The sequence below is a fragment of the Tachysurus vachellii genome, chromosome 20 (genome assembly GCF_030014155.1).
Source record: "Tachysurus vachellii isolate PV-2020 chromosome 20, HZAU_Pvac_v1, whole genome shotgun sequence".
Classification (NCBI taxonomy): Eukaryota; Metazoa; Chordata; class Actinopteri; order Siluriformes; family Bagridae; genus Tachysurus; species Tachysurus vachellii.
This window is the reverse complement of record NC_083479.1, coordinates 8,267,803-8,294,664: the sequence shown is the minus strand read 5'-3', so window position 1 is coordinate 8,294,664 and position 26,862 is coordinate 8,267,803. Positions and strand designations below refer to the sequence as shown.

Genomic DNA, 26,862 nt, shown 5'->3' with positions numbered 1-26,862 from the left:
TTAAAATTTATTCAGTAGCCAGCATTTATCTTTATTATGTACTATTGCCCTTTGATGGCATATAATTTGATTACCTCATTTGGATCACATTGTTGCAGATGCCATAACATTTAGTTCAGTAATTTAGTTGTAGTTTAGTTTACTCTGTTCAAAATGGAGAATGGTGCAATCGATCATTTTGCCATTAGCCGTAACAGATATTTTGTTCTTCTATGAATGGAAAAATTATCCACAGAATATCTGTAGGATTGTCAACTGGCTCAAGCCTATAACGAGATTTTTTAGCAAAAATGATCTGTTTTGGTGTTAGTGGCATTAGTTTTGACATTTGACTTTTTATGTTTGTAAATCTGGTTCATTTTAGACCTAACTCTATTTTTTTAAGCATCTGCTGGATGCCATAAAAGCAATTGTGAAAGACAGTAACTTTTTAAGTCAAAGTTTAAACGGGTACTGTGCTTTTTATTGATCAAAGTGTTTGCTGTATTACTGTTGGCTGGAGGCTGAGTAAATGATTTTGAGTCATGGTTGATTGCCTACAGGACTATTATTGGGCTATGAGAGCATACTGAGATTTCCACATGAATATACCTGCAATATACACCATAACACCATAGTCCTTTGTACTGCAAAGATCATTTATACAGAGTGCAAAGTCTTCAAACATCATTTACATCCAAAATATGGTTATTATTTTAGACCTGAAAAATACAGCATCTTAAAATCCTATTACTTCATGTAGGTTTATGAATAGGAAAATTCATCTAAAGGTAACTTAAATTAATTTATCGAGACATTGTGTGCGGCATTAATGATTTATCTTGCTATGATCTAACACTGTTTAGTTCTAAAGATTAGTGAGCTTTTGAAGGTCCACGCCAGCTCACTATGAATCTATAGTTCCATTATTTTCTCATCTGCTTTCCTTCCAGTGTTGCTTGAGTTCAGTGTCTGTTTGATTCATGTACGTTCTGTAAAGCAATAAAATGTACTGAGCACAGGAATTATAGTGATTTGTTCATCACTTTGGTACTTGCTGTACTCGCTCTTACCCGCCGCAACCTTCACTCTGTCTCCCCTTCTTCTGTAGCTTCTGGCACTCTTTCTTCCCTTCCTGATCCTGAGTCTTTTTCCTCACTACCCTTGGACTCGGCCACAGATACTTTCCTCTCATCTCTTTCCTCAACTATGGACTTCCTCTGCCCTACTGTATGTTCACTAAACCCAATAAAACTTCTTGTTCTGCTCCTTGGCTTTCAGATGTGCTGCGTAACAATCGAAGAGAGCTAAGATCATCAGAGAGAAAGTGGAAGAAATCACAACTTGATGCAGATCTTGATTCTTACTGAACACTTCTTGCCAAGTTCTCCTCAGATGTGACTTCTGCCAAGACTTCCTTCTACAAGGAAAAGCTTGAAGCTTCTTCACATGGCCCTCGGAAACATTCCACAGAGACAGCCCTTTTGGATGTCTCTGAGAAACTACATGCTGCTAGATCAGCCATACTGTCATCCATCTTTATCCTCCTTGACCTTTCAGCAGCGTTTGATACGGTCAACCACAAGACTCTCTTATCCACCCTCAGGAGTTTTGGGATTTGCGTATCAGCTTGGGAATGGTTTTCTTCCTACCGAGAAGGACGCTCATATCAGGTAACATGAAGGGGAGTAACATCTGATTAAATTGATTGGCTTTGTTGTTTTTTGTACGGTGACCTTGAGTGTTCAGAAAGGCGCCTTTAAATAAAATGTATTATTATTATTATTATTATTATTATTATTATTATCTGCTCTCCACTGGCATCCCACAGGGCTCAGTACTTGGTCCTCTTCTTTTCTCCCTGTATACTCACTCTCTTGGTGAAGTTATTTCCTCACATGGATTCTCTTACCACTGCTATGCTGATGATACACAACTTATCTTCTCTTTCCCACCCTCGGATCTCAGCATGTCTGGCAGAAATTTCATCATGGATGACTGCTTATCAGTTAAAGCTCAATTCTAGCAAAACTGAACTGCTGTTCATCCCAGGTGATTCATCCCCAGGTCATGATCTTGCTATATCCTTGCACAACAATCTAATCTCCCCTTCAGCCACAGCTCGCAACCTTGGGGTAACCATGGACAATCAACAGTCCTTTTCCTCTCATGTTGCCAATGTGACTCGCTCATGTTGGTTTCTGCTCTACAACATTGGAAGGATTCGGCCATTTCTGTCCACACAGGCTGCTCAGGTACTTGTTCAGTCTCTTGACATTTCTAGACTGCATTACTGCTGGCAGGTCTACCTATGAATGCAATCCGTCCTCTGCAAATGATCCAAAATGCAGCTGCCCGGCTTGTTTTCAACCTGCCAAAGTTCTCGCATACCACCCCGCTGCTGCGATCCCTCCACTGGCTTCCGGTAGCTGCACGCATCAGATTCAAAACACTGATGCTGGCCTACAAAGCCAAAAATGGACCAGCTCCCTCTTACCTCAAAGCCCTCATCACTCCTCGCACTGCACCCCGCACCCTCCGATCTACCAGCACTGCTTGACTGGTTCCACCATCTCTCAGGGTAAGAGGCAAGTATACTACAAGACTCTTCTCTGTACTGGCACCAAGGTGGTGGAATGAACTTCCCCTAGAGGTCCGGACAGCTGAGTCACTGGCTATTTTCAAGTGGGGGTTGAAAACCTACTTATTCAGGAAACACTTCAACTAGCACTTCTTTCCTTATCTTTTGCATTAAAAAAAGCAAACAAAAAAAAAAACACCTTTGACACTTTTTCATTGTAACTTTGAACAAATGTTTTAAACTCATGGTATCTTAAGTATGTAACTTAGTGAGCCAGCATTAATGTATTCAATGTTAGAAATTTAAGCACTTATGTACGGCGCTCTGGATAAGGGCGACTGCCAAATGCTGTAAATGTAAAAATGCTGAGTTTGGTAGGACCTGAGATCTGATTTCAGCAGTTGTTTACATATCTGTCCATATGCAAATGACATTTGAAATCATACATACTTGTAAGTGAAATCATGAGAGAATAAACAATAAGAGGTCATTGGATGTAAAAACCTTCAAATTAAAACTGAAAATTATTTAATTTCAACCTAATTTCATCCCAGACTGCATACAGTATAAGCTAGAGATCGAATGTGAGCAAACAAAATACACATGGACGCCCTGCCAGGCTGCCTACTTCTTAACATGCAGTATTGAGATTAAAAAGCCTTGTGTCCGAGAAAATTAAACGTCTCCAGCAGGTTTCTATTTGTCTTTCAGAGCTCGGCAGCTGTTGTGCTACTCCATGAGTTGTCAGAATATGATGGAAACTGGGGGATTCTTCCTGCACTGCCTCAGTGAGCACCACTTTGATACATAAAAAGGATACAGGGATGTGGACAAGCATATTAATAGCAGACAATTTCACGTACATAAAGGGAAGTGTGGCATGACTATTCTCACAATGGTGTACATCTGTAATTCATTTAGTATAACTAATATGTTTAGTTCTTTTTCCTGCAATTCCAGACTTAAAATAATGTTTTAATATCAGGTATATAATCCTCCAGCAACAGACACAGACAAACCTAGATATCAGGTTGGTGGAAACGGTCTGTTTGTTTGTTGGAGGCTCCGGAAGAGCTGATTTTTGAGTGTTTTCCCATCCAGAATAATTTCCATCCTTCTAAATTTGCTTAAAATATTTAAATGGTCTGGCCAGCTCTGTTTCTGTACACATTCTCTTTAGTGTCAAATTGGCTTTTAAACATTTTAATATACTGAAGCGTTTGTTTTTCAGTTTGGCGGAAGGTTACTGCCAGAGCTCTTTGTGGATTTTTTTCTTGGAGGAGGAGACCGTTGTCAATTTAGGCAGACTGCTGCAGGTGCTCAGCAGATTTAACCCTTGGAGAGTAAGATCTTTTTCTATTCAACTATTTACTATTCACTTTGATCTGTGACATAATTATATTTGACATAATTATATATATATATATTATATTTAACAATTTTCATGATTTTCATTTATAAATATTTGGGTGTTTGGATCAGCAATTTCATTTTGATCCATCAAATAACAGAAGGACACAGTAATACTTCAGTAGTGAAATGAGGTTTATTGGATTAACAGAAAATCTGCAATATACATCAAAACGAAATTAGACAGGTGCATAAATTTGGGCACCCTTGCCATTTTGTTGATTTGAATACCTGTAACTACGTAGCGCTGATTAATTGGGACACACAATTGGTTTGATGAGCTCATTAAGCCTTGAACTTCATAGACAGGTACATCCAATCATGAGAAAAGGTATTTAAGGCCAATTGCAAGTTGTTGTTCTCTTTGACTCTCCTCTGAAGAGTAGCAACATGGAGGCTTCAAAACAACTCTAAAATGACCTAAAAACAAAGCTTGTTCAACATTATGATTTAGGGGAAGGCTACAAAAAGTTATCTCAGAGATATAAGCTGTCAGTGTCCACCTTGAGGAACATAGTGAGGAAATGGAAGACCACAGGCACAGTTCTTGTTAAGGCCAGAAATGGCAAGCCACGTAAAATATTGGAGAGGAAAAGGCGAAGGATGGTGAGAATGGTCAAAACCAGCCCACAGACCACCTCCAAAGACCTACAACATCAACTTGCTGCAGATGGTGTCACTGTGCATCATTCAGCAATTCAGCAATTCAACTATCTGTGGGGTGATTTGAAGCGGGCTGTCCATGCTCGGCAACCATCAAACCTAACAGAACTTGAGATATTTTGTAAGGACGAATGGTCCAAAATACATTCATCCAGAATCCAGACACTCATTACAGGCTATAGGAAGCTTCTAGAGGCTGTTATTTCTGCTAAAGGAGGCTCTACTAAATATTGATGTGATTTTTATTTTTTTTATTTTTATTTTTTTCTTTGTCTAATTTGGTTTTGATGCATATTGCGCATTTTCTGTTAATCAAATAAACCTCATTTCACTACTGAAATATTAGTGTCATTCAGTTATTTGATAGATCAAAATGAAATTGCTGATAGAAACACCCAAATATTTATAAATGAAAATCATGGAAATTGTCAGGGGTTCTTAAACCTTTGCATATGACTGTATAGTTGTGTATTTACTATGCAAATACGTGTGGTGTTTGTATATATATTTTACTGGCTTTTGTATATAGGGCTTCTTTGTGTCTTAAGATAGATCTAATAAGCAAATTTAGTGTGGGTGAATATAACACCATTAACCTATTTGCAGTAACCGATTTTAGCTTTAACTTATAAACTAGTTATTTAAAATTGAACATGGCTAGCATATTGCTTCTTTCTAACGTACTTGCTCTATATGTCAAACATAGACACATACAGTTGCAATATGCAGCACAGCATGTGGTAAGTAAACACTCCTTCCCTGTAAATCGATAAGTTCACAATCTTTCCAAATAATGCAGAAATGTATTGCCACAAGCAGGTACCTTCTAGATCTGCAGGCATTGGCCGCTGCCTGTATTGTATACTTGGTAACTAGATAACACAGGCCGGTAATCAACATTATAGTCTGTTCTTTTACATTACGTTGAATAAATGGAAATTAGAATTATATACCTTTCTGTTGAACATGTGACAATCTTTCTTAGAGGGAAGGCATTTACGTGAATAGTGTAGAATCAAAATATATATACGTTTGTGCTCAAAAGTTTTGCTTACCCTGAAAGAAATTGTTAAACATTTATTTTAAAAATATGACTACTGATGCAAATGTTTTTTTCTTATTTAAGCATAGTGGTCATGTGAAGTCATTATCACATAGTTGACTCCTTTTTAAACCCTAATGATAACTGAAATCACCTAAACAACCCTGATCAGAAGTTTACACATACATGAATTTTTGGCCACATTATAAACACACAGGGGTTTAAATGGCTATTAAAGGGAAGTTTCCACACCTGTGACTCATTGTGATTGTAATTGGTGTCTATGCATAAATAGTCAGTGAGTTTCTCAGCTCATGTGGTGATACATGTGGCTGCCAGTGGACCTGCATAATAAGGTAGTGAAACTTTATAAAGCAGGAAACGGATATAAAAAGTTCTTAAAACTTGAAAATGCCAGTCAGAACTGTCCAAGCTCTGATAAAGAGGTGGAAAATTTGAGGTTCTGTTGATACTAAGCCAAAGTCAGGTAGATGAAAAAAGATTTTACCCACTACTGCCAGAAGAATTTTTATTTTCTCTTCAAAGAAAAACCCACAAACAACTTTGAGAGAAATACAGGCTGCTCTGGAAAAAAGTGGTGGTGTTGTTTCAAGGAGCACAATAAGGAGAAAAACCTGTATGGTCGAGGTGTCAGGAGATGCGCCCATGCCATAAAAAGGTCCGCCTTCAGATAGCACCTAGACAAGCCTCACAATTTCTGGAGCAGAAGCCGTTTGGAGTGATGAGACTAAAACAGAACTTTAAAGAGACAACCATAAACACTGTTTTTGGAGATGAATCAACAAGTTCTAAGGTGAAAAGTACACCATCCCGACTGTAAATCATGGTGGTGGATTGCTTATGTTTTGGGGCTGTGTGAGCTTCAGTGGCACAGGGAAGTTAGTAAAAATTGATTGGAAGATAAATGCAGCATGAAAATAAGCTGTGTGTGGGACACTCTTGGATGTTGTAACATGACAATGATCCAAAGCACAAGGCAAGGTTGACCCTCTAATGGCTGCAGCAGAAAAAGGTGAAGGTTCTGGATTTGGCCATCAGTCTTCTGACCAATATCATTGAGTCACTTTGGGGAGATCTCAAACATGTAGTTTGTGAAAAACAACCATAGATTTACAGGAACTTTGCAGCTATATCACCTGAGAAAATTAAGGACCTTAGATTTACAATGACCTTAGAAGCACAATTATTAAAAAAGACTGCATGTCTTCATTGATGAAAGGGGCAATACACGATACTAAGAACTAAATGTATGCAAACCTTTGAACATGGATTATTTCCTTATTTTCTTTTTTATGTTTTGTTTGATGATTGTTCCATTCTGTTACACCTCACATATTAACTTGAGTGCTATAAAAAATAAAATACATTTGTTTTGACTTTTTACTCATTTTTTTCTTTAAAAATCTTTTCATTCTCCCAGGGTATGCAACTTTGTGTGTGTGTGTTAGTTATAGAAAATGGCTGTTTCTCCCCTCAAAGGTTGCTATTGTGACCAGGACTTTGGTATTTTGAAAAGTACCTATTTTCATTTGGTGAATGTGTCTTTTGGATCACATAACTTCAGAAAAAAAACATATGAATCTAAATGAACATCTGTTTTATATTAAATCTATACCAAATGACCAGAAAAGATGTAGAAGTGGGTAGTTTTTCGAGATTTCTGATTATATTGTAGACCCATCAATGTTTTGGTCAAGTATATCCTGGTGAAAGTTCTCACCTAGCTCTTTTGGTTATGCTCCTGTGTTTTTGAATTTATCAAGATAAGCATGAAGTATATGAGTGCCCTTTAACCCACTGTGCTGTATTTCTGTAGCAAAGTCTCAATTTACTCCTAGTTTTTGGCTTTGTGATTGTCCAGTAAGCTCTGAACCAGTGCATAAAAGCTTTCCTACGCAACTTTTTCAATCCTAGCTAGATTTCTGAGGGGTTACTTGCACTCCAGGATTTTTGTATCTGTGGACCAACAAGGTGGTCCTGAGGTGTTTTGTTTTTTATATATATTTTAAATTTTATTTTATTTTTTTTGTTTTGTTTTTACAGTGCTTGTAGGTTTGTCTTGATCCATGCTGAAATGTGCCTTGTAGGCCTTATACATTTTAGCATGCATGGAGAACTCTTGTTTTTTTGTTGAAATGTTTTAATTTAGGCAGCTAAACTAAACTGGTTGAATTTATTATATATATAAATATATAATGTAAATATAGCATACTTTATAATTTACACTTTATTACTGGAAATTTCTTGAAACATTTACCCGTGTTTTTCTTCAATGAAATAAAAACATTTCAAAATAGCAATGTCCTGAAGAATTATGGAAGATTGTTTCAAACGAGGTAAATGTTATGATATCAAATAATATAAGATTGAGCTAGTATTTAAAGGTATAGATGTACACAGGGATGTACACGCTGTAGACTATACTGTATAATGGTATATACATATTTTATTAATGTTTTAAATTATTTATCAGAAACATGGACATGGGTGTTGTGAAGGATAGTTTACATGGTAATTCTATATTACATGCTATTATTTACACAACATAAGTGTATAAGTGTCCAATTATTTGATTGGATTAGCAGTGTTTCAGGAATGATGATATTTAGTGTAACAACACTGGTACATTTCGCTATTTGTTTCCCTCATTGTTTGTTATATAAAATTTGTAGCTCATTTTGTTTAAATTTCTGCAGATTTACACTCTATCCAACTGTGACCTCTTTAGGAACTGTTTTAATTGATGGAGCAAAAATAGACAAAATATTTAGTCATGTAAATGTTAGTTATTCTGTACAACAGCACTGGCATCCATGTATATACAAATAATTCATATTAAACTTTTCAAGTCAGTTTTCAAAATAGATTATACAATAGGCCAACAGAAAGGATAGTTTTGAAGTTTTTATAGTTTATGCCCTTTACCTGGTATTGTTTTAGTAATTTATTCCACACTTAACTAAACTAGTTGAAGAGGCATGTATTTCTCAAAAGACAAATACAGAGAAGTTAAATTATATGTTAAATTATATTATTTCTAGGACACAACTGGGAGTTTTTATCAGGCCAAGAGGACCTACCATTGTGCTTTTGTGTTAGTCAGTGTCTGATGAAGGGTTTAGATAGTCTCCATCCAGCACGCAGATCACTACAACGTGCTCTAACCTAGCTGTGATAAGTTTAATGAGTAGGGTTAGATGGTGCAATGCAACCCACATTGAACACACCTCACTTGACACCTTGTTTCTTGCTGGGCCAAGTTACATTGTCACATACTGTAGTCACTGCTAACTTTTTTTTTTCTTTATGTGATTATTGTGATGTATGCACTTGCATCTCTGCAGAATCATATCTAGAGATCTTCGATAGGGGCATGCAGGCTTTTGAATCACAAAGCCAGCATCAGTTGTTTTGCACTGTTATGACACCACACTCTAGTTTCATGTTCATATGCCTTCAAGGAGGACTGTAATACTTTTAGGCTGGAGTGTCCACACCTTCAGACTCAGGTGGATGTCTCACAGATAGCAGTAAGATGATAGATAAATAGTGAGTAGATAAATCAGGTTCTCATGTCTACACCCGTAAAAAATATTATTTATTAGCATCTGAAATGGCTAAAATCTGCTTATGTTCACCATGCACCTCACAAAGAGAAACTACTAAGTGTCTTAATGGAAGTGTCTCACTGGTGTCGTGCATGCCTAGACACTGCTTTGCTTTGTCAGAGCATGAAGGAGATGAAGGGAAATGTGGTCAGGGTAACTTGGTGTGTCGGTCACATCATCAGTGCTAAAATGCATTTACACGTGGTGCTGTAAAAGACATCTATCTCCCAACAGGAGTGGTTTTTGGGAAGGGCGCTTTATGATACTAGTGCCACAATTATCCACCATTATGCCTTCTCAGAAGAGCCGACTGCTTTCAGCTACCCTGATTTTGCTGCTGGCTGGGCCCTTAGCTGCTCTCTGGTTAAAAGGTGAGGATGTCTGGTTGCCCTTCCTTACTTTAAAGAAATGCTTATAAGATGATTTGCTTAGGGAAATATCAAATGACTTCATTCGTTTGGAATTTCAGATTAGCTGATTACGTGAAGCATGAGCCACCCAAATCAGATTTCACCATTGACCTTAAGCATGAGGTATGTTTGTCTTAAAAAGGTCCAGTTTGAGTTTATGAACTGAGATATTGTTGTAGGGTTGGGTGACAACCTTTTCCAGGATTTTGCCAGTGTCAGCTCACTATCCCAGGTAGCTGATGCTAACATATATTTTTTTGCTGAATGTTTATTTCTTTGTTATTAAATAATTAACTATATATTTTGTACTTCTTTTGTATAGTACTTTTTGTTTGCTGGTAGTATGTGTATATATATATATAGCACAGTTGTGTTTTTGCTGCATGACTGCATCATTATTTGTCATCTCTATTGGATAGTGATTATTCCTGACAGCTGAAGCAAGTAAAGCTGTGGTTTAGCAAAACAGTTGTTCTCTACAAACTTTGTAGAAAACATTCATATTTTCTGAGCCAAGATGCCCGAAACATATGGAACTTAAGCATGCATGAAATTAATACTCTCTTGGTTGATCGCTTGTACTTTAGTGGAAAATCATTGCAGTTTTATTGTGCATAACCTTTTCCTCTTAAGATTTTAGTAGGTTTTGAAAATACCCATGACTTTTACCATTAAATGTGCTGTGTGGGGTGGTGTCAATTTAGTTCTGATGATAGAGGCATTTATGAATTAATTAAGTAATTTGTTTGTCTGTTTCTGTAATACTCCTCTCAAGTTAAGAAATTTTCTCCTGCCATTTGTTATCATGACATATTGAAACATGACCTGCACATAATACACTTTTCTCCTCTGCTCCTCTCTCACCTCTGTATATCCAGATATCCAGATATCCAGTGACCTTTTCCTCTTCCAGCCCAGTGATATGGTTTCCGTTATTACTCACCTTCCTTATTTTAAGTAGTGTTACGTACATACATTTGTATGAATACAAATCATTAGAAAATGTTACTTGTGTCGAGTATGAATTTAATGATGACAAGATAAGCTTCTCTTTCTTCCTTTCTTCTATCCTTTCACTTGTTTTCTCTGTGTCACAGGAAAAATGAAACTGTCTGTTCCTTACAGAGAGCTGTCAGAGTGCTCTACTTCTTTCTTATTCTTCTCTGTAGATTTCATGTTTCAAACTGCCTGGTCTTGCCTCTTATACCTGTCTGTATACTGATTGTGTGCCTTCATTCTCAGTAACATTTCCTTTGTATTCTTACTTATACCTGTATGTTTCCTAAAAATCCTGTTGTTTGTTCCATATCATCAGCAAGGTGCATGTTGTTGTGGTCTAAATCAGGGATCTTCAACCTTTTTTTACTCTGAAAACTACTTTGACAGAAACATTTATTTACATATTGCCATAAACCAAATCAGCTGAATAAGCTACAATTGTGTGAAATGTCAATATTGAACATTCATATTTTCTATATAATCATTTCAAATTCACATAAGCAGCATGTTCAATTTAGTCGATTTAATACAACAGTTTTGCTCACTAGACTTATCAGTTGTTGTTATTGTCAGATTTTGTTCATTCACATGGATTCTGTTATTCATTAAGCCCCATGGCACATGCCTTTGATATTGAAGGTAATATTCATTTTGAAAACAGAGACCTGATATTGTATTGGACTTAAATAATAGTATTTTTTGGGCATTCATATGTACATGTGATGGGAAATATTAAACAGTATTTTACCACAAAACAGCATCTGCACTAATAAGAAATGTCTACAGCACACTCCTGCATCTTCGAACAGCAGGATATATTCCTTTGGCAGCTTGGTAGCTTTATTCCTAATGCTGTCAAAATCTCTAGTAGCTTTCAAGTTGAATGAATCTACCATGTGTTCCTTTATCCTTTATCCAAACTACTTCAGTTTTCCCTTACACTTGAAAGTGGCGGGACATCAGTGAGTTTGATTGGGATGAAACTTTATTTTGAAACTTAATTTTTAGTTAGTAAATAGTGAATAGTGTAATGATATGAACTTTTCTATAGATTGCCCTGTATATTTGGGAGGAGGGTAGAGGCCCTGCTTTAACTGCTGTGCATGAGTTCTGCTCTGAGCTTTACGGATCAGTGTACACTGAGCATTGTGCTACCACTGTCAACTCTTACCTGCCGAGCTGTGTAAGTATATTATTTATTATATTATATTATGTGTTTTGTTTTGAATATACAGATTGCCCTCAAATCATTAAAGAGCTTAATTTATGCCTTGTAAAATCTGGATACAAGTAAGGAAAACCTATATCTATCTATAAAAAAGAAAATTGCCAGTAACATAGTTTATGTTAAAAATGAACTGATATTAAAAATACAGTATGTTGCTTATATTGCTTGATATTGTCTAGTTTATTCTGCAATTTATTCTGAAGTTCTGTATAGAGCAACACTGAAACGCCTAGTTTATTCTGTAAAATATTTTGAGACCACAGATCTAACAGCTGTCCTAGTCCTTCTAGATTTTTTTTTATAGTCTCTCTCTCTCTCTCTCTCTCTCTCTCTCTCCATAGGATATGCTAGTGAAGAGTGAAGACCTTTTTGTAGCAGTGAAGACTTGTCAGAAATTCCACCAAGATAGAGGTGCATTATCTCAGCTCTCGACTGTGCTGTCTGCATTTTTCTGACTAAGAAGTAGAGACGGTGTCTATTAAGTGTCTGTTTTCCCTGATCTGTATTTTGGAATGAATTCTTTGTGGACACAAAACTTGCAATGATGACACCTCCCACAGACCAGCCACAAATTGTATTTTGGACCAAGTGTGAAAATTCCATTAGTGAAAGATTATGTAATTTTATATTTTTTTCTTTTTACATGTTAAAATGAATTATTTGTTCCTAGCTAATAAAAGTGGTTATTGGTACTTGACCTTTTGGGACCCTATTAAAACTAATTTAATACAATGTCTGTCTTTGGTTGGCTTTAATGAAAAGTCAGCAATATTTCAGCTTGTTTCATCATGTATTCGGGAATAAACTTTAATTTTCTCCATGGATTTCTCCTGCATGGAGATACTGCTTGGTAATTTATTCAATTCTAGACCTAAAACAAGGGTTAGAGGTACATATTTTCTGTAGTATTGGACGAGATAAGTGGTGTCGGAGCAGTACTTAAATAACCAGCATACGTAGTCACTAGATTTAATTGTTAACAGTTAAGTAACTGTTTCAGGTAAATGTTAAAAGGTACCACATTGAAAAATTAAACATTAGCTAAAAGCATGTTTTAGAAAATAACTATAATTTTGTACTGTTTAAGGTTTGTAAAGTGTTCTGATGGTGTTTACTGATTTGGCTGTTGGATTAGTTTGATATGCTGATTATGTCCATATCTGTTCAGTTAAATTGTATGCATGCGTTAGGATTGTTTTTATTAATTCCCAGAATCTTTTTAGAATTTATAAAGAAAATATTTCACTGAAGTCTCTCTAATCCTTTCTTAATCTTCTTTTTGTTCCTCGTTTTTGCCTGATCATTCCTTCTTTGTCTTTTTTTTAAATGAATTTTTTCTTTAGTGCCTGTAGTAAAGGAGACCTGGGCAAAAGACGCAGCACTGCTAGAATATTATAGTGATATTGCTGATCCAACTATCCCCACCATTGACCTGGGAGTCTCCAACACAGAGAGTGGTCAGTATTTATAGATGTGTTGTGTGTTTTGTGTCTGTCTTCTGTCAAAAATGCATCAGCAGCTTTAATTAAAAATGCAGTTTTACTAATAGCTCGAAAATGCAGTGCCATGTCTGGGCTAAAAATACCTACTCATTTCACTTCCACCTTCCCACCTAGTATTTGGTGGACAGCCCAGAGGGTAATTTGATTCTACTTCACCTAATTACCTTATTTAACACACAACCATTCCCTGTTGTGTACACCGACTGACCATTTTATCCGCTTCACTTATCATATAGACAGATTTGTGCATGTACAATTATGTTATGCATGTACTGTTTGTAGCCCATTTGTTGATAAGCACAATTGGTCAGCTCTTCTCAAAATGGCCCACCATTGTATCAGTGATAACCATATATTACCTTGGTGGTGGTTCAGTCCTATTACAGCAGTTAGCATGGTAGCATGTCTTGTATTGGTATTATTCTCAGACACAGATGCAGAGTTTTTACATATCTTTAAGGTCAGTACAGGGGTTGAAAACCAAAATGGTAACCAAAAATATCCAGAAGTTGTCAGTCAAAATGATTAACAAACACAGAACATATGGTATCTAACATCAATAATTTTACACCTTCAGAAGTGGAATATTAATAGTTGGGTGAAGTATATACTGTATGTTTACCTGATAAAAGTGCAGATTTACAGTATTTTTCCATTTTACAGTATGTTAATTCTATACAGAGTATAATAATAGACTTAAGCATGGGATAAAAATAATGATCTTTATTATACTGAAGGAATTCAGTCATTCAGCTGGGTCATCAGATATAATTGTACTGATAATTGCTTTAGCTATGCTGGACATCATGGACAGGAGCAAACATGTTTCCTCTTCACGTTTTGTGATTTCTTTAGCACCACTTGGTCAGTAAATGTTCTCTGAAATAATCAAAAAGCTTCCAGCTTGACATGACTAGCTAAATGCACATCTTACATAGCTCTTATGGGATATAAATGGATTATGCTAGTTTTTACATGCATTACTGTTTGGGCTTTCAAAGAAAAGAAAACCATCGATATAAACTGCACTGTCAGTGTCCAATGGATGAATATTCTACATGGATTTTAGGTTTTCTGCCTAAAAACATAAGTGCACAACCATGCAAACCTTAGAGGGAACATTCAAATGATTTGGTGATTTGATGCACTGAATTAAAATACAATGAGTGAAAGGACAAATGTTTTTTAAAAAAAGATTACTTTAGGCTGATGTGTAAATTTGTTTGTATTTCTATTACTTTTAATTTTTTTATATTTTTTGATATAAAGTTTTTTTATATCCTGCATGAACTAACGGTAGGCCTACCATTAAGTCAGCACAGAGTTTGTCACGTTTGTCTCATTTTAAGCTTTTATATCATTTTAAACTGGTATTCATATCACTTCAGTTACACAGGGATCTCTTTTCAGGTCAATAGAAGTTCCCATAATAGACTACTTAGAATAATATTCATAATCATTGATTCTTGTTCGTTTGCATATAAAATTACAAACTGGGGAATATAAAAAGGAAGGTTTTCTGAAGACAATTAGGTCAGAAGAGAATACAATAAAATAGAACTTTATCAGAATAGAGACTAATACTCAGTCAAGAATACCTTTCTTAGAGTAATCAGAATTACTTGGATATTAATATTCAAGAGGTTAGTTTTAGTTACTAATACTAATTACATTTTTATTAATAATTTTTTTCCAATATCAATCACATTAAAGCAAAAATTATAACTTAAATTCACAATAATTCTTACTGTTTGCAAATAGGGAGACACAAGAAATAAGTGCTCTGGTGAGTCAGGACCCCTTTGGAGGTAACAGAAAGAGTGCCTCTGAAGCAATGCAGGCTGAAATGTTGTAAACACCCGCTGTTAAAAAGTATTGCATTTTGTATTCCACTAAAAGTAGCACAAAGCACTGCCTTCATGAAGTAAATTCTAATGGCTGTCTGTGGAGAAAGAGCAAGTTTAAGGGAGAAGAGGTTGAAACCCGGGTTTTAGGTGATAGGTTCTGGGCTCCAGCACATTGGTTTCAGGGAGATGGAACCAGAGAGAGACAGACAGAGAGAGAGAGGGGAAAAAGAGAGAAGCCTGGACCATGGCCAATCTCTGGCCAATCTTTTAAAGCTTGTTATTAAATGCTTGCTATACTCTCCCATAGCCAGAATATCAGTAAAATTCTTACTGGTGAGGTTGATTGTATTTACACACCCATTTGCTGTTGCATTTTTTTTTGTACTGTAGAGATATGAAATCATTTCTAGGACAGTATGTTTTATATACAGTATACAGTACCAGTTCTACAAAGGAATTTTGTTTTGTTTTGCCGTGACATTGCTCATTCTTGAAAATGTACCTATTCTTCAAACAGAGATTAAATAGATAGGTGTTTCGGTGCATTTTAAAATCAGCAAGGGAGCTCTTTTTTTCCCCAACTGCAGCTCTTGGAATGGAAAATCTTTCTTTCTCATACTTTTTTTTAAAACTTTTTCTCTATTTCTGTCTCTTTTTCTCTATCTCTCACACTCTCCTCTTTAAAGTTGAGACTTTAACCTGTTATCTGGTCACCATTTTTTGTATAGTAATGTGTCTTCTATGGTACAGTGTGTAATAACTCTTTCATTCGTATTCAATATATTCATGTTTATTAAGGGTGCAGTCATATTTTTCATATTGTTTCCAGACAGTTTGATTGTATGTGTGTGCATGTGTGAGTACTAGGGTTGCAAAATTCTTGGTGAGTATTAACATAAAGTATTTACATATAACATTGCTTTATGTAAGCTATTGTGCAACAAAATTATTCCATTGTAAAAACAAATAAACAGACTGAGCAGACATTTAGGCGAGATGATAAAAAACTGTCTAAAAAGACTATGCAGTGCCTTAAAAAATTTTCCTGACAGAATTGGACTTTAAATCCATGCCTCAAAGAGCACCAACAGGATGCAAGCTAGTGAGCGTGTGAGTTTACCAGAACATAAAGTTGCAAAAGGTGCACACCCAGTGCTAACTTATCACACCCCACTCTAGCACAGACTCGTGGAAGAGGTAGGAAACTTAATCAGTGCCTTTAAAAGATTCCCTGGCAGCGGTGGGATTTGAACCCACGCCTCCAAAGATATCACTAAAAAAAAAGTTTTGGCAGCAGTGGAATTTAAAACCACTGGAGACTGGAGCCTTAATCCAGCACCTTAGAGTGCTTGGCCACACTACCTGCATGTAAGACCAGGGTCATGAGGGGCCTGTGTACAAAGACTGTACCATGCAAGTTTCCTAAAGCAAATGCGCTTAAGCAGGGTCTAACTCAATACACCCTTGCGAAACGCCTAGACCCAGGGCTAGATATTAACACCCCACTCTAGCACGGACCAGGGGTCTCATTTATAAAGCGTGCATACGCACAAAACTGGAAACGTACGTACCCACGCAAAGTTCCCACGCAAAGGTTGTGATCTATAAAAAACAAACTTGACAGGAGAATGTGCGCACCTTTAAAGCAAACTTTGAGACGTGCGTACGCACATTCTGGAGACAAAGGGAATTGGTGACACAGATGGTGAGGTCGTGAACTGAAGTTAGATTGTAGAAAATAAATGTGAGAAGAACGATTATAAGAATTAATGACATTTAATTTTCACGCCATTTCATACGTTATATTCACATTATCATGAAGATTAAATCCAACAGTGTTGTTTGTGCCGATTTTTTTAGGCTATATACATCTAGTAAAATCCAAATGTAATTCAAAATGTATTAAAATAATAATAATAATAATAATAATAATAATCAGCGCTGTCTCATTGTCCACAACGGTTGCGCAGGAGGAGATGGTGCGACTACATGTGATACAGAAAAGCATGAAATACCCTTTTATTAGAGAACTGCAGAACACAGTGTAAAAACGAAATATTTTCCATTCAAAAAAATATACCATAGTATACCATTCAAAACGTCAGATATTATGGCACTCAGGGACGGCTGTGATATACCAGACCTATAGGGTGAGATGATAGATTCCAATAGAAATATTTCATATACAAAAAGGTCTTAGAGACAAAGTTGAGGATTACTTATATTTTTTTTATATAAATAATTTACCTGTCTGCCAATTCCCGCTGGAAACAGCCGGTTGCCAAGAACCCCAGAGTGGTGAGGACTTGTATTTAGACTGGGATGGCATGGTTCCGGCGTGTTGCCCTCTCTAATACTGGACCCAATTCAGCACATAGATCCAAGAGCACAGCTCAAGGGAATCTAAATCGGCTAATAAGCCGATTTAGGATCATGGTCACTGAAAACTCGTTCTCTCCTTATTCTGCCATTGGCGTAATCCTCCAACAGTGCCATCATGAAGCATTACATACCCGGGTCACTGGAGGATTTATATGTTTCTAGCAATTAGACTGATCGTTAACACCTTGACAAAATCACAGAATTAATTTGTGAGCGAAAATTTAAGACACAAATGTTATAGTGAACACGTACTTCTTCATGAAAGTTTTATAATGAACACCGTAATAGTTAGGACCGATGATGAGTAGCGATTGTGTTTCATGACTGTATTTGCAGACTTTGACATTTTATGATATATGTACATTCAGAGACGATCCTGACCTCCCTGGGGCCCTAAGCAAAATTCTGCTAAGGGGCCCTCCTACCTGACCCTTTGAGCCATGTAAACCATTTGCCACACATTCACACTTGAAATCCCACTGCTCCCACTACAAACCTCCCTCCATTTAAAAAAAATTTGCTCCATCTCTCGGTCAAAGAGTAAAACAATACAGAATTTAATGAGGTATAAACAAATCTTTATTGAATGGAATATTTTAAATAGAATTTTGAGTTGAACATTAGCAATTGAATTTAAAGTGAATATTAACATTATCTTAAATAAGCAGAAAATAATAAAATATAACAAAATTATATATATATATATATATATATATATATATATATATATATATATATTAGGGATGCCACAATACTCAATATAATATTGAACCGTTCGGTATGACATCCACGGTTCAATACGCGCTTGTGAATTGCTGTTTTTTCGGTTTTACGTTTAAATAATTTATGTGCTTTTTATTTCACTCCGAATTGACTGTTTGTGTGTGCCTGTAAGTCTACAAGCTGATATGAGGAAACTCCTCCCCGCGAGTAAATGTTCAATCACTATGCTCTAAAGTTAGGGGGCGCTGAACCATACCACACTTTAACATGGCGAGCGGTGGTGAAGTGAGGCTACAGTACGAGGAGGCGCTGGCGTCTTTTAAATCTGTGGTGTGGGGAGACATTTCGGTTTTGCTGTTGAGTATAATGCCGAGGAAGAAAAATCAGTAAACAAAAAAATGACTGTCTGCAAGCATTGTTTTACACGTGTAGCCTACTCAAACGGAAACACTTCCAAATATGATTGCACATCTGCGGTGCCATCACCCAGCAATATCAATGTCTGAAGGCAGGATAGTTAATAGAGCAGGTAATAAAGTCCTCCAAAAAACAACAGTCCCTCGCTGAATACTTCCAGCATACATACCCAACTGGTTCCGAGAGACACATGAAAATAACAAAGGCAGTGGGGGTGTTCATTGCCAAAGATTTGCAGCCGTTTTCGGTGATTGGAGATGCGGGCTTTTGTCATCTTATAAAAACACTCGATCCGCGTTACAGACTACCGTATTGCACTTTTTTCATTCATTCATTCATCTTCTACCGCTTATCCGAACTACCTCAGGTCACGGGGAGCCTGTGCCTATCTCAGGCGTCATTGGGCATCAAGGCAGGATACACCCTGGACGGAGTGCCAACCCATCGCAGGGCACACACACTCTCATTCACTCACGCAATCACACACTAGGGACAATTTTCCAGAGATGCCAATCAACCTACCATGCATGTCTTTGGACCGGGGGAGGAAACCAGAGTACCCAGAGGAAACCCCCGAGGCACGGGGAGAACATGCAAACTCCACACACAAGGTGGAGGCGGGAATCGAACCCCGACCCTGGAGGTGTGAGGCGAACGTGCTAACCACTAAGCCACCGTGCCCCCCACATACAACAGTATTGTGTACGAATTGGCTCAAGCACAGAGCCTTGCTCTGACCACAGATGGTTGGACCTCGCGGGCAACCATGAGTTACCTCACTGTAACTGTTCACTACATGTCGGATTGGGAAATGAAAAGCGCTGGTTAAGATGGTTTATTTATGTTCACTGAAGTACAAGTATGTTTATTTGAAATGGTCAATTTATGTTTACTAACTTCACATGTATGTTTATTTTCAAAATTTAGGAATTTATGTGTTCCCCAGTTGGTACATGGGCTACCAGCAGCTGTGAGATGTCAGTGTTCATTTTAAAATAAAAAATGTTTATATTATACAAAACACTAGGAACCAGTGGACTTTTCTTTGCTTTTAAGTCAAATAAAGTATTGCAATAAATCGTTTTTATTTGTTTCTTCTTAACCTCTTACTGTTCCTATTGCCTAAGCATAGAATAACAAAAAACACTTTTATGTGTTAAGCCATCAGAACCGAACCGAACCGAAAACCGTGGTTAAAAAACCGAGGTATGTATTGAACCGTGGGCTAACTGCATTGTTGCATCCCTAATATATATATAGATATATTATATATATATATATATATATATATATATATATATATATATATATATATATATATAATAGATAGATAGATAGATAGATAGAACACAGCTTTGGGCATTTTCAGCATTGTTGACACCAGTCTATTTGGACTGTCTGGAGGAAACTGAAACTTGATTGAGAGACTATAAACATTGTCATTTAGGAGCGCTATCACGCTACTTTTTGTACTGGTCCTCACACAGATGTTGCTGCTGGAAAGTGCGCGTGTCATTTCGTGCACTATTGCACGCGCATATGAACGCATGTTCACGCGCGGCGCGGTTATCGAGCTGCCGTTTATAAACACCGTTGCCCTTGGGCGTTTATTCACGCGAATGTTCACGCAATAAATTGTTGTGTGACAGACAGGCCAAGAGATGCACTGGCAGCACTGCACAGCTAATGTAGCTAGTCAGATAGAGACTAGAGACAGAATCACATCAACTTAACTTTACTGTTATTTGCTCTTGCTGACATCAAACCTGAAGAGAACACAAGTTTTACCTGGTTGCTGTTCTCGCATTTCACTCTCATTTTGTTTCTTTTTTCTCTTTTCATGGCCAGATGGATAGCTCCGCGTCATATTGTCATCTACACAGTAAACATTAACACGTGCTGTAAAATGAGGCAGGGGGAGGCGGGGCCTTACGTAATTTGCGGGGCCCTACGCAACTTGCGTAGTGAGCGTATAGGGCCGATCGGCTCTGCGTACATTAAGGAAAATATTTCGTTTTTACACTGTGTTCTGCAGTTCTCTAATAAAAGGGTGTTTCATGCTATTCTGTATCACATGTAGTCACGTCATCTCCTCCTGCGCTCCCGTTGTGGACAATGTGACTGTAAGGCAGCGCTGATTATTAGTATTATTATTTTTTTTAAAAAAAAAATACATTTTGAATTACGTTTGGATTTTACTAGATGTATATAGCCTAAAACAATCGGCACAAATAACACTGTTGGATTTAATCTTCATGATAATGTGAATATAACGTATGAAATGGAGTGAAAATTAAATATCATTAATTCTTATAATCGTTCTTCTCACATGTATTTTCTACAATCTAACTTCAGTTCACGACCTCACCATCTGTGTCGCCAATTCCCTTTGTCTCCAGAATGTGCGTACACACGTCTCAAAGTTTGCTTGTCCAGCAGCAAATCTTCCAAAGTGTGCTACAGTATGAAAAACATGGGTTCTTTCAATGTAGCTCTCAGGCACAGGCCCTTCGTGACCCTCGGTTTACATACAGGCAGTGTGGTCGGTTTTTTTGGCGGACAGCAGAAGACTTCCTTCTACTCACACATTTGGGAGAGCATAAAGGCTTTGGTGTGCTCCCTTCAGGCTCCCGTCTCTTTGGAGGCGTGGGTTCAAATCCCACCGCTGCCAGGGAAATCTTTCAACATTGTAACTTTATTTATTTATTTATTTATTTAATTTCTTTTATTTGCACAAATTCAAAAATATTTTTATATTGTATGTGCAGGGAGAGAGAAAAAACCTGAAGGGCTTATTTAAAGCCTCCACCTAAACAACAACAACAAAACTAAACTAAATATAAAATTAAAAAAGAAAGAAAAAATGATGATAAGAATAATAATAATATACTTCAAAACTATATTGAGTACATAAAATACATAAAACCTCAGTGAACAAAAGCACAATTACAAAGCAATACAATGATTCTTTATACATCTTTTATAACTTTTTATAGAACATTTTTCTGCTAAATGAGATAAATCATTCCATAATTTAATACCCCTAAATCGTATAGAGTAATAACCTCTACAATTAAGAATTTTAGGGAAATGAAAATGTGAACATTGACAACGTGTGAATTTACTTTAAAATACATTGTTAATTGCTCTGGAATGTTACCTTCACCTGAATATATTTTATAAATAAAGACACAAATTTGAGAAATGTTTATATCATAAATAATAAGAACCTGATGTTTTTGAAATAGAGAAACCGATGAAGTATATACATTGGATTGGGTTGCAATCCTAACAAAGCGTTTCTGAAGGGAAAAAAAATTATGAAGAGTAATAGGAAAAGTGCCTGCCCAAACTATATTACAATATGAGAGATACGGATAAATTAAACTATAATAAAGAGTAAGAAGACACTCTGTGGTAATAAGATGCCTAACCCTCCTTATTATACCAGTAGATTTATGTATTTTCCTACTTACATAATCAGCTTGTTCCCTCCAACTCAAACTCTCAATGAAAACTCCCAAGAATTTTGCAGTTGCCACTTGAGGCAACTCAATAAAGCTGTTGTGTTGCCAAGACTGTGTACAAAGACTGTACCATACACACTTCCTATAGCAAATGTGCTTAAGAAGAGTCTAAGGCCACGTTCACACTGCAGGTAAAAGTGGCCCAAATCCGATTTTTTGGGGGTCAAGTGACCAGGTCAGACTTCTTCAGGAGTAGTGTGAACACTCAAATCTGGCCCAGATCTGATTTTTTCAAATCAGATCTGGGCCACTTCCATATGTGGTCCTGAATCAGACCCAAATCTGATTTTTTCCAATGTGGCCGCAGTGTGAACAGCCAAGGCGGATTTGATGCGACTTTTATGTCAATCTACATCGACATTCATCACAATTATGCGCCGGCGAAAACTTTTTTTTTTCTTTTTTTCCTGCGAAACCTTTTTTTTTGCGCCGGCGAAAATGTGACACAAATGTGACTGGTAACGTGTGTGTTAAGAGTGTTATATAAAGTGGTTACGTGAACCAGCTCATAATGTTTGCATTGAATACATCACATTATAACATTACATGATATGTTTGCTTGCACCAGATGATACAATACTTCCTCCATAACCTCGCCAACTTTTTAGCGCAATGGCGTGCTGCGTGTGACGTCATTGTTATTGTTCGTTTGCGCATGCGGGTCAGTTTGAAACAGCAAACAGTTCACACTGGTATCTGATATAGGCCACATTTTAAAAGGTAATGTGAACAGCCAAACAAAGAAATCAGATCTGAGCAAAATATCCGAATTGAGCATTAAGACTTGCAGTGTGAACGTGGCTTATCTCAGTACACTCTTGTAAAACCTGTGTCAAAAACCCAGGCTTAAACCATTTGTCTTCAGTCTAATGCTTTTCCAACTGAGCTATTTTGACAACATTGTGAATACTAGAATGAGCCTGTGAGTTTATTTGGGTCCGGTAACTCTTTTTTTAGATTGACATCTAGAAGGCATGGGAGCCACAAACAAGACCCCACAATGCTTTGCGAAGTTGTTTATTGGCACTCCATAACCTTAGCTTTTTGTTTGACTGGAAACTTTCAATGGGAATTAACAGGAATATATGGGAATTAATGGGAATATAACCAGGAATTTACAAAATTGCTGGTTAGCCTATATCAGGGAACTTAAAAGTAGTTATATCTTGGTTAAAACAAACAGATATACTGCAATTTCAGCTGAATTTCTAACCTGCACATTCATCAATCCCATGCACATAGCACTTCGCCTACTGCAGGTCTATTATGGCCATGCCCCTTAATGCACTGTGCATTCCTCCATAACATAACACGGATCATTTCTTCAATCCTGCACACAAAATAATATCAAAAAATGTCCATCTTGGTGTGTTTACATAAAGTATTTACATATTACATAAAGTTATAGTTAAAATTCGATTGTGCTTTGTATAAGCTATTGTGCACTAACTTGTACCATTGTAAATACAAATACACTGACTGAGGAGACATTTGGGCAAGATAATAAAAAACTACCTAAAAAGACTATTCCCCACAATCAATCCCCCTTAGTCACCCCCTCCCCTTTGATTCTTGACTAATGAATCTACAGGTTTGCATTTTTTTTTGTTTGCATATATTTACTTAGGTATTTACTTAGGTAAATATATGTTATCTATGGTATTAAAGTTTATTTAGCAAATACCAAAACCTGTTTATACAGTAGTTAGACACCCAGTAAATCAGATAATGTAAGCTAGCACTATTTCATTAATAATTTATGAGGCTAGCTAGCTCAAGCTGTTATGCTCTTCTTCTGTCCTCTATGCTAGCCAATTTTATTTTATTTTTCTAAAGTACAGTACTGGTCAAGTTTGGGCACATAACTATTATTAATGTTTTTGAAAGTTGTCTCTTTCAAATGCTTTTGATCAAAAATACAAGACAAGGGGCGCTGACTAGTTTGTCATGGAGTAGGACGTGGTGTTAGGAGGCTCCGGTGGATTATTGTTATAATTGTTATTATTTCGAGCTTTTCACTTTTGTTTTTGCTCATAATCCCTCGGTTTACCTTCGTTGTTTGGATATTTGAATCTAGAGGTAATTATGATGTCTGGTAAAACTACTAAGACCCGTAGTGCGACCTCAGTCGCAGCTGCGGCCTGGTGCAACAGTTGCGACCTCGCCTTCGCATGATTCACCTCCGTGTGAAGGGCCCATCGTGTCACAGGCAGCTTCTAAGGCTGATATTGACTCATTAAAGTCAGAGCTTCTGTCCTTTTTGAGGTCCGAAATCACCGAGGTTTTTAAGGTCGAACTACGTACATTGGAACATACATTGGGAGACGATTTATTAACAATAAAGTCGGAGCTGCAGGAGGTGAAGGCGCAGCTGTCCAGCGATGAGGCTGCGGTGCGGGAATTAAAGGGCACCGTGGTTGAGATGGAGCGCTCACTTTCTGTTTGCACCGATAATATTGCCATGGCTGCCAACTCTCACGCATTGAGCGTGAGACTCACGCAATTGACCCAAATCTCACTCTCTCACGCCACACCCCCATATTCTCACGCAGACTCGTGCAGCAGTAAGGAAAAAAAATCGCGCCGCATGAGCAACGCGCAGAGAGAAAAGACAGACAGTGTAGTGAGTTTTGGTGACAATTGTGAGGGAAAATTCACAATTTATTCACATACTGTAAACTGTGCAGTCAGCCGTTCTCCCTCTGATCTGCACCATGTGTATTGTGAACGCAGGCAGGTCAGTGAGTTACAGGGCGCTCCGTGTCTCCGTCCAGTTTAGGCTAGTAACTAATAGGCCTATGCTGTTATATAGTTTATATAGAATTAAGTTAGCATTAGCAGAGTTGTTTGTTTTGCAGCACTGAGCAGTTATTTTAACATAACTTTATCATAAAAAACAGTACAAAAGCATTTCCAGATGACAAATATCTGGACATGCCTAGTAATTAATATTAATTATTGTTTTCTAAGATCAGAATGTCATGTCAACGACATCCCATATTAAATTTTTTTCTATTAATAATTTTTGATTTTATTTATATCAATCACAACTCATCAATCATGTCCAGATATCTGACTGGTGGTGGTGTCAGTATGGATAAATTTGAATTTTCTGTTATAGGATGTTATCTAAAGAGTCAGGGACAGGCAAGAAAAGAACACTTCTATCAATGTGGGCAGCTTATCAGCCCTCCATGAAGTTCTGTGACCCTGAGAAGCAGCAGGAAAAGACACAGGAGGAACTTGAAAGTCTATCTGAGACTTTAGAGCAGGAGACAGTTGAGCCCTCAGATAAAGGAGAGAGACCAGGCCAAAAGATTAAAGCCCAGAGCGGAGCTACATTCTATCGATGCCCTTTTAAAAATGAATGGTCAGAAAAATGGCCATTCATAACAAAGGGCACACTATGTACACGTTATTGGTGCTCTGTATGTAGGATAGAAAATGCTTGCTGTCACCAGGGAATAGCAGATGTTACTAGGCACATAAACAGCAAAGGACATCAGGAAAAACAGAAGGCACTGCAATCCAGCAGTGGAATGCAGCAGTACTCAGTGCCACTTCCTTCTGTCGGGGCAATGACTGCTCAAGAAATAAAGGTTTGTAATGCACAGTGGTGTTATGTTTTTATTGTGGAGGGTAATGATGACTGTTTACATAATTATATTTCCTAAAGAGTTTTGGATTTTTATATGGTATGTGTCTATTGAATTCTACTTGACATCAGTGCAACTGTATTTTGCAGACAAGGAGGGCAGAATTAAAAACTGCTGTGATGCTTGCAAACCATAACATACCACTGGCTGTCACAGATCATCTTGGGCCACTCTTGAAAGAGTGTTTCAAAGATTCTGCAACTGCACAGGAGTACAAATGTGCAAGAACCAAGACCGCCTGTTTAATAAATCAAGCAGTTGCTGCACGTTTCAAAAACGCACTGGTAATGCTGATGAGAGAGAATCCATACAACCTCATTATAGATGGCTCAAATGACACAGGTAGGAAAGAAATGCATTTACATCATGGTATCCCCTGAGTTATAGCCATATTTTTGAAGAATGTGAGCTGCCTTTACAATGTTGGTTTGGTTTTCCCTAAGATAATGAGCAAATTATTTTGTCAGTGCAGGAAGAGAAAAGATGAACCCCCTTACTGTGCGTGTGTTTGATGTGAACCAGGTAGGCCATCGGTTCCTTGATATGTGCACAACAAGTGGGATGAGATGTGGCACAGCAGAGCTTATCTTCCAAAAGATTGATGGACAATTACAAGAAAATTGTATTCCGTGGTGCAACTGTGTTGGCCTCGCTGTGGACAATGCAGCTGTAAACATTGGACAACGAAATTCAATAGCATCAAGAATTCTACAGAAAAACAGAAGTGTTTATGTACATGGCATATTCTACACAATACTGCAAAGCAAGCAGGTTTTTCCTTTGCTGAGGTAAGAGAGCAGACTGAATATATGTTTAATATATAAGTGATGTACAGATGATGAATTTACTAAAATTATTAATTACAGG

At 37.2% G+C, this 26,862-nt stretch overlaps 1 protein-coding gene across 1 annotated transcript in view; it reads left to right on the top strand.

Moving 5' to 3' along the window:
• The window catches only part of b3glctb (beta 3-glucosyltransferase b), a 48,318-nt gene that overhangs the window by 3,716 nt on the left and 17,740 nt on the right, over positions 1-26,862 (top strand). The window contains exons 5-11 of the mRNA XM_060896546.1: positions 3,272-3,348; positions 3,792-3,903; positions 9,539-9,675; positions 9,774-9,837; positions 11,765-11,896; positions 12,283-12,352; positions 13,285-13,398. Coding sequence (XP_060752529.1) covers positions 3,272-3,348; positions 3,792-3,903; positions 9,539-9,675; positions 9,774-9,837; positions 11,765-11,896; positions 12,283-12,352; positions 13,285-13,398 — 706 coding nt within the window. The remainder of the gene's footprint in view (positions 1-3,271; positions 3,349-3,791; positions 3,904-9,538; positions 9,676-9,773; positions 9,838-11,764; positions 11,897-12,282; positions 12,353-13,284; positions 13,399-26,862) is intronic.